At 38.6% G+C, this 14341-nt stretch overlaps 1 protein-coding gene across 1 annotated transcript; it reads right to left on the minus strand.

Moving 5' to 3' along the window:
* Window positions 1-666: 666 nt before the first annotated feature.
* wdr74 (WD repeat domain 74) lies at window positions 667-13840 on the minus strand. The gene is made up of 6 exons (XM_080428478.1): window positions 13750-13840; window positions 11593-11865; window positions 9497-9645; window positions 6915-7128; window positions 5045-5347; window positions 667-3853 (listed from the first exon to the last, which is right to left on the minus strand). The coding sequence occupies exons 2-6, from the start codon at window positions 11854-11856 to the stop codon at window positions 3590-3592; spliced, it is 1194 nt and encodes a 397-aa protein (XP_080284604.1). The 5' UTR covers window positions 11857-11865; window positions 13750-13840; the 3' UTR covers window positions 667-3589.
* Between the last annotated feature and the right edge of the window lie 501 nt (window positions 13841-14341).

A 14341-nucleotide genomic window follows, 5' to 3' on the forward strand; every position in this document is an offset into this window, starting at 1 on the left:
ACCTAACTGCACTTCTTTTACCTTAACCACTTTAACGCTGGCATCCTAATTTTGAGCATGTCATTGTAGTTGAAAATCAAATATTAAAATTGAAACCATTTCTAAAAATAACTACAGGCTTATTTATGATGCATTGTGAGCTTGTAGATCTGCTATTTTCGAAATAATGTATAATTATTTTTGTGGTTAAGTTAAGTTGTTAAGTGTTTCAGTGATTAAGTGATTAAGTAGTTAACTGGCTGTAGTCTTGAGCACATCAGATCTGAAACACCTGAGGAAATTAACTCTGTTTCCCAGAAGCCACTCAGGAGTGTTACACTTCATAATGGTTCTGGTTACAGTATGAACCAGGTGGTTAATTTTGTCCGATTTATGTCCGATGTTTTTAGCTAGACGATCAGGGACCTACCGATACATCTGGGGACTTCTAAATGCAAGGTAGTTGCTAGAATGGCTGCGAAGAAAGGCTGCTAAGAAACCTACATTAACGGCTTTGAAAACCAATCATGTCCCTGACTTTAATTAATGTTCTATTATCATTCAAATCTTAGTGTTTTGTCAATTATTTTGGGGGCCCACTTGCAATATCCTCACGGGCCACAGGTTGGGAATCACTGGTCTCGATGTTACGATATCTCCATATTTTAGACTTATAATAGAACAATTATTATAACCTTTCCAGTGCACAAGTTGAATCCTGGCATAATGTCATAAACACGTGTCACTGGTAAACTCCAGGACAATTATGGATGCAGTTATGAGTATGCTCAGTTCACTGAGAGCGATAGTCTGAAAGTGTCTGTGGTTATAAAAGACTGTTACTTTGGCTCAATTGGACCAATATCAATTTAAAGGGAAAGTCTGCTCTGCAGAACTTTGTAGAAGTCCTGTAACACGTGTGCCTTTGTGTTTGTGGCTTAAATGGACTTTCCATTGTTACGTATGCCGCCTCTACATCTGGCGTTAACGTGTCTATTGGTAATGATGTGTAATGTGTTTGGGAAATTTGTGCTCTACAGAACGACTAAAAACTGTCTTGTAACATTGGTGCATTTTATGTGTCTGGTTTAAATAGGTTCTGTGCATAACTGAGTTTCCTGAAGGTGTACCCATACCCGTTTCCTGTTCCGGCTCAGTGTCCCATAGCACATAACCATGTTTCCGGTTCAAATCTGCTGCTTGATCTGATCATAGGACTCGTTCATGTTAACCACCAGGTGTATACATATTCTGTTATAATCTGATCATAGGATTTATGTCAGTACCAGGTGAAGATATTGTGTTATATCATCATAGGACTCATGTTACTACCAGGTCTTCTTGCGTAGCCAGACAACTATTCCACAATCTCCGAATGCCATATAGTCTGGAACTACACCTTCCGATAGCCGAGAACGGAAGCTGTCATCTGTGCGTCATTTCTGTTCACGATATACAATACATTTTAAAATATCTTTACATTTTATTTTAGAATTTCCATATCTGATAAGCAGTAAGCTATATATGCTTCGATTATTTTGATTTATGTTAGGACAAATTTGCGGAAATGTAAAGACGAGACAGAAGCGGGGAGGAGGAGTCGCATCCGCTTTATCCTCTGATCATTTTTAGAGCTTCCGTGCTACAGACTGTATGACGGAAGCATTTGAAAATTGTGGGAGGCAACAGTTTGGCTGGTGAGACTTAACAGGGGTATAATTATTCTGTTATCTGATCATAGGATTTTTTGTTGCCACCAGATGTAGATAATGTGTTATATCATCATAGGACTCAGGTGTATACATATTCTGTTATAATCTGATCATAGTACTTATGGTGAGGTAGAAATGTCCTTTGAAATCTGTTTTTAAAAAATACATCAGTAAGGATTTATTTTTGTGTGAACTAATACATTTTGTATTTTATACTGTATATGATACTAAAACTACTATACTACCTTTAACCATTTAAACCCTATATACTTTGTTGGACAGTGTCCCCCTAGGACCTATAATTGGTCCCCTCCTTTTTCCCCTCTACACAATGTCTCTCTTAATGTATCTACAAATTCAGTGCGTTGTAGATCTACTATTTCCGCCCAATGTTTCGCTTATTATGCCATGCCCAGAAAAGGGATGCTAGGGTTCATGTGGTTAAACATGTTATAAGATGCAATTTTATAGATCAATATAGATCCACAGTTATGGATCACAATGGAAACAAGCCTTAGGCTTTTCTGTGTCTCATCCATTTGGCGTTTTTAACCCCATATTCACTCGAAGATCAGAGGAAATCCCAAAGCAGACATGCTTTTAATACTCTACAACACTTGAGAAACAGTTACAAGTACATAAAAAACAAAGTTACAAGATGTGTACATGTGGAATACAACAGTGCATTCTCTCCTGCACCTAAATGTCATGTACATCATTTATGCCTGTGTGAAGGTTGGTTCCTTGTCTGTGTTATAGGTCAGAAAGTGGCTGTTCTGATTTGTTCAGCACATATCAGATTTAAATATTGACAGACATCAACACTAACAAGCCATCTGTCAGTTAAACTTGCAGTTTAAATATGCATAAGCATTCTATATTAACAATGTACATTTCCTTTCACAGAGTAATTTGATGCTGTTGCACAATAAACTGTTAAACGTTTCTCTGGTTTTTATTTACTTTGTATATCAACTGTTTTACTGTGACGTCAACAGTTATCACAGCATGGCTCTCTAGGAGGCTAGCCGTCTATGAGAGGGTATGTCTGTCTGTTTGTTTGTCCCACTAGATAAATAGTAGGATAGTTGTGATAGTGGGATCCAGTCATAAAAACATACTGGTTGTCATGATGTTCCAGGATCATCACAGAAGTCTCTTTGTGTCCTTTTGTCAGATGCATCTTGATCGCATGATCCCGACCGAGTCCCGATGGGAGATTTTTGGGCCTGATTTTGGAGGGTCCTGGACCATCGATTACAGTTTGTCGATAAGCAGGCAAACAAGTAAATATAGAAATACGCACAAACTGAACTTTTATTTAACCACTTGAGCCCTAAATTGACAAACTCACAACGCATCATATCGTTTTTTTTCCTCCTCATACTTTTTGAAGACTTCAAAATAGGGGCGCCAGGTTGGAAGTGGTTAAATTCAGCACACATCGGCTGCGTAATTGCCAAAACCGATGCAAAAAAACCCTCAAATAATTACCGACATATCGGCCAAACCGATACATCTGTATGGCTCTAATCACTAGGGTTGGGATCCGATTCCTTAACGGTTCCTATAGGGGGTTCCAAATGAACACTTACACGTCTGTAACTTTGAGAGTGTACGAATGGAATCAAATGGGCCACCGGTATTATAATTGTAATTGTATAGCAGACGTGAAGTCCACATATCAGCTCTGACAGTGTGATGAAAACGGTTCCGGAAAAAGTTCCAAATGTGAATGAACCGATTCCTCAATTTTGGATCCAGTTCCGGATCCCAACCCTACCGATCACACCACTCTGGTCTGATTCAAGAGCTGAACCTGAATCCTCTATTGTATTGTGTTACTGAATCCCTCCTCCAGCCTCCATGTGTCTGGAGATACAGTTTTCACAGTTCCATCACTTCTTTTTTCTTTTCGTCTTCTTCTCCTCCTCCGTACCCTCCTCCGTACCCTTCTCCTCCTCCTTCTCCTCCTCCGCCGTCACCTCCTTCCTTTTCCTCCTCTCCCCCTCCTCCTGCACCTCCTCCATGGCTCCCCACACCTCGTCATCCTCTCCTCCTTCGTCCTTCACCTCCTCTGTCTCCGTCTCCCCGGTGCTGTGTCTCTGCTCTATGTCTCTGCTGGACAGCAGCAGACAGTTGAGTCTGGACTTCAGGTACACCTGCAGAGGTTGGAAAAGTAACTCAGTACATGTACTCGTGTAATTATTGACTCCGTACCTTCAGTACCATTTTGAGGTTGCCTTGTTACTTTACTTGAGTAGTTCCATTTTGTGACACTTTATACTTCTACTCTAGCCTCGATCTCCAGGCTTTCATTGTTTAGTTTTGCTAAAAAATAAAAGCCTGGCCCAGCTCGTCGGTGTACTCGGTATGAGGAAGCGTTTCATTTCCCAACCAACCAGAGTGCAGTGGGCGTCGCTCGTAATGTTGCGTTAACGGGGCGGGGGTTGACGGACAGATCGGTGAACCAATGGGATCAGGCGCAGTCTCTCGCCGGCTCTATACACCCGCCCCTCTATACACGAAATCAGGAGAGTTGGGGCAGACTACTTCTACTCTGACTACATCTCAGGGGCAAATAGTGCTTTTTTCACTATAATTATTTGAAAACTTGAGTTACCAGTTACACATAGTGCATTCAATATGTGATTTAGGACCTCATTTGGTAGTACTGTAACTAAGTACATTTTGATGCCAACACTTTTGTACTACTAAAACTTCGAACGCTGGACTTTTTACTTGCTGCCTGTATTGTATTGCTTGCAGTGGTGGAAAGTAACTAAGTACATTTACTTAAGTACTGTACTTAAGTACAATTTTGAGGTATTTGTACTTTACTTGAGTATTTCCAATTTCCAATACTTTTACTTCTACTCCACTACATCTCAGAGGCAAATATTGTACTTTTACTCCACTACATTTACTTGAAAACTTTAGTTACTAGTTACTTTTCAGATGTAAATTATGATATAATGAAACATACATTAACCACTTTAGCCCTATTTTATACCTAGGCTATTTGAAAATAGCAGATCTACAAGCTCACAACGCGTCGCAGCGCGACGCGTTGTGAGCTTGTAGATCGGCTATTTTCAAATATTTAGTACTTTTACTTTTGATACTTTAAGTACATTTTGATGCCAATACTTTTGTACTTTTACTCAAGTAAATTTTTTATTCTGGACTTTTACTTGTAACAGAGTATTTTTATATTGCAGAATTTATACTTTTACTTAAGTAAAGAATTTGAGTACTTTTTCCACCACTGCTGCCTGTATTGTATTGCTTGTATTGCGTAAAAAAAAGTAAAAAGAAATCAGAGTACTACTACTTCTTCCTCCAGCACTGACCTTGTGCAGCAGGGAGCGGTCGTCCAGGCTGTGGACGCGCAGGAAGCGGTCCAGGCCACACGAGGCCACCACGGGCAGGGTCGGGTGACACTGGACGCTGCGCACCCCGCCGGCCAGGCCCTTCAGGCAGCCACTCACCAGGCCCTTCTTCCTCAGGTCCAGCATGGCCACGTGGCCCTGCGTGTTCCCCACCACCACCGTGTGGCCACTGGCGTTCAGGGACAGGGCGGTGAGCGGGTACTCGCCGTACTTGACCTCCAGGACGGGTCGACGCTGCGGCGACGAGGGGTCGTAGATTCGGACCTAAACAAAAGGGGGGGAGGGGTGTTTAGGAACATGTCTGATCAATTGACTTAACCCATTGAGACCTGAAGCCGATTCTACATGTCTCCTAAATCTCAACAGTTTTCTGAAAAACTTATGTTTCTATATCAGTGGTGTTCAATCTTTTTTCATGTCAAGGACCCCCAAAATGATATGTATTTGGCCGCGGACCCCCATCAAAATATCTTGTTCCAGGGACCCCCCAGAAGCAAAGATTTGAGTTAAAAATGTTCGCTTTAAAAATATATATATTCAAAGATTTGCACACATTTTCACGATTTTTCAAAAATAGCAGATCTACAAGCTCGTAGCGCGGCACTCGGTGCCGCGCTATGAGCTTGTATATCTGCTATTTTTGAATAGCCCAAAGTGTAAAATAATGCTTTTTAGCTCAAATCTAAAAATGACACAGTTCCAGGTCTTAATGGGTTAATAGCCAACCCTAAACCAAGTTACTACATACACAGTAAAATCCTTAGAGTTAATAGTTCCATTGGTAACAGAGTATACAAATGTAAAATGGACCCTTACTTTTGGTTGCAAAATAAAACTACAGCGGCAATTTTCAGCAAAGATATTTAATGTAGAGTGAAAACAGAAAAGTCACTAGTATAGAGCCCTGAGGGACTCTGGTCAACCAAGTGTTCAGACAGTATTAACTCATTGAGTTTTTTTTTTAAACGTTTTGTTTATTCGTTTTTGTTCTTTTACATACTCATAGGTAGTACAATTGAGTGCCAGAATTGCCAGAATTATTTCTATATTATGTTGTCCCAGTGCCAGAGTTTTTTTCAAAGTAAAAAAAAAGTGCTTAGGAAGCGAGATACAGCCTTTTTCAGTTATACGTTAAACAAGGAGTGGATGGAGCTGCAAATCTTCAGATAATGACATCTTGGGTTCTGAACATGTTTTTCTTTTTTTTACTATTTTTTCAAAAACACGTCAAACACGTCATTGGCACGTTGCGCCATAGCGGTAAAAACACGTGAAAACACGTTAATGGCACTCAATGAGTTAAAGGCAGTGGTGGAAAAAGTACTCAAATTCTTTACTTAAGTAAAAGTACCAATACTGCAAAATAAAAGTATTCTGTTACAAGTAAAAGTCCAGAATTAAAAATGTACTTGAGTAAAAGTACAAAAGTATTGGCATCAAAATGTACTCAAAGTACCAAAAGTAAAAGTACTAAATATTTGAAAATAGCAGATCTACAAGCTCACAACGCGTCGCGATGCGACGCGTTGTGAGCTTGTAGATCGGCTATTTTCAAATAGCCTTGGTATAAAATAGGGTTAAAGTGATTAAGGTATGTTTCATTATATCATAATTTATATCTCAAAAGTAACTAGTAACTAAAGTTTTCAAGTAAATGTAGTGGAGTAAAAGTACAATATTTGCCTCTGAAATGTAGTGGAGTAGAAGTGAAAGTATTGGAAATTGGAAATACTCAAGTAAAGTACAAATACCTCAAAATTGTACTTAAGTACAGTACTTAAGTAAATGTACTTAGTTACTTTCCACCACTGGTTAAAGGCAGCGTACAGACCTGGTGATGACCTGTGCAGGTGACCACCTTGTCAGAGTCAGGGATGAAGGCCAGGTCTCTGACCCACTCCGGCTGCCTCAGGTCCAGCCAGTCGTTCCTCAGGTTCTTGGCCGTGAATGTGGGTTTGTCTGGCTTCTCCAGGTCCCAGATCTTCAGGCCGTTCTCCTGCCCCCCGGTGGCCACCATGTGACACTTGGCCGGGTTCTGACGCATCCTACAATTTACAATCACAATTTGGGCGATTTACAGTAAGCAAGGTAAACACGAGGTAATACATCAAATGCATAGAGATAGTAATCTAGGATCATAGGTGAACCACGAACCTATTCTCAGTCTAAACAGTATAATATCAAAACATTTATAATCTGTACATTTAAAGGAGCTACACCATGATTTTTTTTTATTTTTTTTATATTTAATATCATATGGTGTATGTCCCTCAAACCTTTTTCAAAAGGTTTGAGCCTAAATCATCACTCAGATATACTCATCCCAAGTCAATTGTGTCTGTTAATAAAAAAAAATATTTTAAAAAAATATAAAAAAAAAAAAAAAAAAAGGGAAAATTCTGCATAAAAAGAAGCATCTAAGAAAAATACAAAATCGAAAAAAAAACACTTTGAACAATTCCACCAAGTGTTTGAGGTGCCTGTTTCACCCACTTCCGGGGGGCGGAGCCAAAATCAGAGCCCGAAGTATTTGTTCGTAGACCCCCACTTAGGGGGGGTAGAAAAAGTTTCGGAGCGATTCGGGCACTTTTCATTTAACATTGGGTTTGCCATCAATAATGTTTGTGACCTCATAAACATTTCTGGAAATCCATGAAATGAGAAGGAATGACTGAATTAAAAAAAACAAGAAAAAAGTGATTTTCATGGTGTAGACCCTTTAAACTATATAAACTAACTATAAGATGCCACATCATGCCAGGTCAACACATGAACCTGGCACCGGTCTAAATAACATGCTAGGTAAATTACATTTTAACCTTTGCATAAGCCTGCAAGGTCATCAAGGCAAGTGCAACGGGCTAAAGTGGAGTCTGGAGAGGCGAGTCTTTATTACGGCGTAAGATTGGGAGTGAATCTGCAGTTCTAACTGCAATGGGGAGTTCATTCCACAGTTATGGGAGGCAGAAGGGAGAAGAGTCACCCCCATTCGGATGCTATCAATGCACGGAATGGGAGATTATCACGTTTTATCAGACCATTGAATGGGCGAGTAGGCGACATACTGACCTACCCGCGATTTATCAGACCATTCACCTGGGTGTTATCGAGACCTACTGACCTATTGACGGAGACGACTTAACCCATTAAGACCTGGAACTGTGTCATTTTTAGATTTGAGCTAAAAAGCATTATTTTACACTTTAGGCTATTCAAAAATAGCAGATATACAAGCTCATAGCGCGGCACAGAGTGCCGCGCTACGAGCTTGTAGATCTGCTATTTTTGAAAAATCGTGAAAACGTGTGCAAATCTTTGAATATATATTTTAAGGCGAACATTTTTAACTCAAATCTTTGCTTCTGGGGGGTCCCTGGAACAAGATATTTTGATGGGGGTCCGCGGCCAAATACATATAATTTTGGGGGTCCTTGACATGAAAAAGATTGAGAACCACTGATATAGAAACATAGGTTTTTCAGAATACTGTTGGGATTTAGGAGACGTGTAGAATCGGCTTCAGGTCTCAATGGGTTAAAAAGTTCAGTTTCGGTTTTGGTTCCGGACCATGGCGGAGGCGCGCAGTCTCAAGCGAAATTGGAGCCACGTGAGGGACCACCGAGCGAGCTAAAGCGAGCGATTTGCCGATTGAGCCTACTCAGTGCCGTTCCGAGTTATGCCCAATAAATCGCGGGTAGGTCAGTATGTCGCCTACTCGCCCATTCAATGGTCTGATGAGACGTGATTATCTCCCTTTCAATGCATTGATAGCGTTCGAAGCCGTGGAGCGTTGTCACGGGCAGTGGTGGAAAGTAACTAAGTACATTTACTTAAGTACTGTACTTAAGTACAATTTTGAGGTATTTGTACTTTACTTGAGTATTTCCAATTTCCAATACTTTTACTTCTACTCCACTACATCTCAGAGGCAAATATTATACTTTTACTCCACTACAATTATTTGAAAACTTTAGTTACTAGTTACTTTTCGGATATAAATTATTATATTATAAAACATACATTAACCACTTTAGCCATATTTTATACCTAGGCTATTTGAAAATAGCAGATCTACAAGCTCACAACGCGTCGCATCGCGACGCGTTGTGAGCTTGTAGATCGGCTATTTTCAAATATTTAGTACTTTTACTTTTGGTACTTTAAGTACATTTTGATGCCAATACTTTTGTACTTTTACTCAAGTAAATTTTGAATTCTGGACTTTTACTTGTAACAGAGTACTTTTATATTGCAGTATTGGTACTTTTACTTAAGTAAATAATTTGAGTACTTTTTCCACCACTGGTTTTAGGGAAGGTTTCCAACAGCTCCCCTATGTTACAGCTGATGTGAGTGAGCGGGAGGGGGTTGTAGGTCTGGATCAGGCTTTGAAGATATGGGGGGTGCCATTACCTACACACGCTCTTCCCCGCGTCGATCTCCAACACGTGTTTGGCGGACTCGTCGGTGCCGCTCGTCTCGGGGCCCCACACCCGCAGCAATCCCGTCTCCACGCACGTCACCAAGGAGTCCTTCATCACGGCCAGGCCCGTGAAGCGACCCTGCGTGTCACAGTTATTACATAAAAATCACCTACTACTTTGCCACCAAAATGTGGAATGCCCCGACACCCTCCATTGAAAATGTAAATTCCCATCGAAAGGAGGTGTCATTCACTGCCGTCGTTTTTCTTTTTGGTACATATAGTGTTTGTATTTGTCAGTGGTGGAAAAAGTACTCAAATTCTTTACTTAAGTAAAAGTACCAATACTGCAATATAAAAATACTCTGTTACAAGTAAAAGTCCGGAATTAAAAAATTACTTGAGTAAAAGTACAAAAGTATTGGCATCAAAATGTACTTAAAGTACCAAAAGTAAAAGTACTAAATATTTGAAAATAGCAGATCTACAAGCTCACAACGCGTCGCGATGCGACGCGTTGTGAGCTTGTAGATCGGCTATTTTCAAATAGCCTAGGTATAAAATAGGTTTAAAGTGGTTAATGTATGTTTCATTATATCATAGTTTATATCTGAAAAGTAACTAGTAACTAAAGTTTTCAAGTATATGTAGTGGAGTAAAAGTACAATATTTACCTCTGAGATGTAGTGGAGTAGAAGTAAAAGTATTGGAAATTGGAAATACTCAAATAAAGTACAAATAACTCAAAATTGTACTTAAGTACAGTACTTAAGTAAATGTACTTAGTTACTTTACACCGCTGGTATTTGTTGATGACATGTATTATTGTGTTAATCGTTATGCTATGTTGATGAATTGAATACATAGGACCACAATGGAAACAAGTCCCCAGGACCTTTCTGTATGATCCTTTTAGCCTTAATGTCGGAATGTTTACCATTTCTGATTAATAAAGTATTCAATCAATCAATGACCAAGCATTTTACATCATCGGAAGAACTTTTTTCATTCATCTGTATAAAAACAGCTGGAGGAAAGGCACAGAGATGTCATATATTGCCATCATTATTTCCACATCGTTATTCACACTCTTAACCACTTTCACCCTTGCCTCCCTATTTTGGGCATTATGTTCATAACCTTTCAAAAAATATGCGTTGTGAGCTGGTAGACTGGGTAACAGAAATGTCATTGTTATTCCCATGTTCGATGCCAAAATCACAATTAAATCGTTAATCAGTCATGACCAGTGGTGGAAAAAGTACTCAAATTCTTTACTTAAGTAAAAGTACCAATACTGCAATATAAAAATACTCTGTTACAAGTAAAAATCCAAAATTAAAAATTTACTTGAGTAAAAGTACAAAAGTATTGGCATCAAAATGTACTTAAAGTACCAAAAGTAAAAGTACAAAATATTTGAAAATAGCCGATCTACAAGCTCACAACGCGTCGCGCTGCGATGCGTTGTGAGCTTGTAGATCTGCTATTTTCAAATAGCCTATGTATAAAATAGGGCTAAAGTGGTTAATGTATGTTTCATTATATTATAGTTTATATCTGAAAAGTAACTAGTAACTAAAGTTTTCAAATAATTGTAGTGGAGTAAAAGTACAATATTTGCCTCTGAGATGTAGTGGAGTAGAAGTAAAAGTATTGGAAATTGGAAATACTCAAGTAAAGTACAAATACCTCAAAATTATACTTAAAGGGGAAATCCACCCATTTTCAATATTTAACTATGTCATTAATATAGCATAAAGGAGTTGTGTGGAAATAAGAAAAAATTTAAAAAAAAATTAACATTGCAAAAAAATTTAACATTGCAAAAAAATTAACATTGCAAATTACACTGTGATGACTCATCATGGTGTAATTTGCAATGTTAATTTTTTTGCAATGTTACATTTTTTTGCAATGTTAATTTTTTTTTTTATTTTTTCTTATTTCCACACAACTCCTTTATGCTATATTAATGACATAGTTAAATATTGAAAATGGGTGGATTTCCCCTTTAAGTACAGTACTTAAGTAAATGTACTTAGTTACTTTCCACCACTGGTCATGACGAGGGACAGTCCTATACCTGCGTGGCGTCCCCGCATCGCCTGCTCTCAGTGAAGAGGTCCTTCTCGGTGCTGAAGGTCTTGACGGTTCCGTCCAGCGAGGCCACCAGGACCTCCGTCTCCGTGGGGTCGGTCCAGCACAGCGCACACACCTCCTGGTCCCGGCTCAGGCAGCTCATCTGGCAGAAGTTCAGCGCCTGCTTCTTCACCAGGTTCACTCCCTTCAGGATGCCCGTCTCGGACCCCACCCAGATGTTCATGTTCTGACTCCTCCTCACTGCCATCCTGAGAGGCTGAAAGAAAGACAAATATATATATATATATATATATATATATATATATATATATATATATATATATATATATATATATATATATATACACACACAGTGGTGGAAAGTAACTAAGTACATTTACTTAAGTACTGTACTTGAGTACAATTTTGAGGTATTTGTACTTTACTTGAGTATTTCCAATTTCCAATACTTTTACTTCTACTCCACTACATCTCAGAGGCAAATATTGTACTTTTACTCCACTTAAATTATTTGAAAACTTTAGTTACTAGTTACTTTTCAGATATAAACTATGATATAATGAAACATACATTAACCACTTTAGCCCTATTTTATACATAGGCTATTTGAAAATAGCAGATCTACAAGCTCACAACGCGTCGCATCGCGACGCGTTGTGAGCTTGTAGATCTGCTATTTTCAAATATTTAGTACTTTTACTTTTGGTACTTTAATGGTACATTTTGATGCCAATACTTTTGTACTTTTACTCAAGTAAATTTTTAATTCTGGACTTTTACTTGTAACAGAGTATTTTTATATTGCAGTATTGATACTTTTACTTAAGTAAAACATTTGAGTACTTTTTCCACCACTCTGTATATATATATATATATATATATATATATATATATATATATATCGCTGCTGTCGGTCCTCCTTATCTCCAATATCTGTCTGCTACCCGCATAGGAGCGATCTATGGCTGTGTATTTGGAATACATGAAATGTATGTAATATCACAGCCATTCTAGGGCTAATCATTAACAATATTTTGGTCATACTGACATTATAGGATTCATAGATTTATATACTCTCCAAATACAGCATCAAGACAGGCCTTAACCACATGGACCCTAGCGTCCCTATTTTGGAGGACGAATATTCGGCTACCAGAGCTACAAGCTCAAAATGTGTCACAACTCACAACATGATGCGTTGTGAGATCAGTTTGTTTTTTTCTGCAAAGAGATTTGGTGTTGACACTGTTTTGAGGGGAAAGGGACCAAGTATAGAGACCTGGGAGACCCCGTTCAATTAAGTTATTAAAAAGGTAGTGTAAGTGATATTTTGTTTTATAACATTTTTGGTTGAAAAGCTAAAGCTCTAGTCAGACAGACTAGTAATAATCAGTAGATGTTTGTTCAGTAACAGGGTCTCTTTAGCTCTTTAGTAAACACAAAAACAGAAATTAAATGTTCAGGTCGGGATAGCAATTTTATCCAATCAAGAGAGAGAACCCCACAATTAAATATCAGTAATCAGATTACATTTTATAGTGTTCCAATTGTGTCTGATCTTTTTTCCCCCATCACTTGTTTATCCTGTACGACTTCAGTAGTTTTCAAACTTTGTCAAGGATCCCCAAATTTATATTTATTTGGCCGTGGACCCCTTCCCCCCCCATTTGAAAATGTTTTGTTCCAAGGACCCCAGAAGAGAAGATTTGTGTTCTTTTTTGTAATGTTTTTAAATCCAAAATTATTCAACATTTTCCAAACACATTTTCAAAAATAGCAGATTTATAAGCTGCTTGCAGATCTTCTATTTTTGAATAGCCAACATATAAATGGATAAAGTGGTTAAAATGATTGTGATGCTATTTTAACTACTTTTGCTGGGGACCCCCTGGTACCCCCCAAGGACCCCTGGGGGTCCCACTTTGAGAACCAATGTTATACACTTATTTCAACAAAAATATATGCCATGATGATATGATACCACATTAACCATCATGTCCCTATTTTGGGCATGTAGATTGGGTTAAACATTACACGTGGTCTCTCTCTCTCATTAGCACATGTTACTGTAATGGACATGATGTACAGCTAAAATCATGATAAGGTTGACAATGTACATGCGTTTTTCCAGGTTTATTACCTTATTATTTACAGATCATTCGAGTTGTAATGATGGTAGAAGTTGTTCAACACGCGTTCCTTTCCTCTCTCTGTGGCGTCGCATTATTACGACGTCACTACGATGGATACGGAAGTGGACTACAATCCAACGTCAGTGTTGCCATGTCTGCTTGTTATAAGCGACTTGGGTCTTGTTTTTCTATAAAGTCGCTTGTAAATATTGGTAGTTGCGGTGCGGGCGGGTTGCGGTTTTCTGGGGCTTGTTTCTAAAGTGTAGTTGTTTATTTGGGCTCGTTTCTAAATGCTTATTTATTTGAGCTTGCTTCAGAACATTTTCAAGTCATGGACCCCCAAATTAATATGTATTTGTCTGCGGACTCCCATCTGAAAATACCAGGGACCTTCATTCAAGATTGTGTTGTTAAAATGTTTCAAAAATATTCCACATTTTCTTTGAGATTTTCTCTTTAAAATAGCAGATCTACAAGCTAACAACGCGTCACATCGTGAACTTGTAGATCTGCTATTTTCAAATAGCCGATGTAGTGCTCATGTGTTATCTATTCGGCTTGTTTTCATAGACCTGGTTGCTTGCTTCTCTCGCAGAACCT

This window comes from Gymnoscopelus braueri (assembly GCF_963280865.1).
Source record: "Gymnoscopelus braueri genome assembly, chromosome: 5".
NCBI classification, from domain to species: domain Eukaryota; kingdom Metazoa; phylum Chordata; class Actinopteri; order Myctophiformes; family Myctophidae; genus Gymnoscopelus; species Gymnoscopelus braueri.

What these genes read in the sequence shown, in the direction of transcription:
- wdr74 (XM_080428478.1), bottom strand. Translation starts at nt 11,856, where the DNA reads ATGGCAGTGAGGAGGAGTCAGAACATGAACATCTGGGTGGGGTCCGAG. An exon ending in GATGCGGGGACGCCACGCAG is followed by an intron (nt 9,646 to 11,592) that starts GTATAGGACTGT and finishes TGTGACACGCAG; the next exon opens with GGTCGCTTCACGGGCCTGGC. An exon ending in ACCGCTCCCTGCTGCACAAG is followed by an intron (nt 3,854 to 5,044) that starts GTCAGTGCTGGA and finishes CAACCTCTGCAG; the next exon opens with GTGTACCTGAAGTCCAGACT.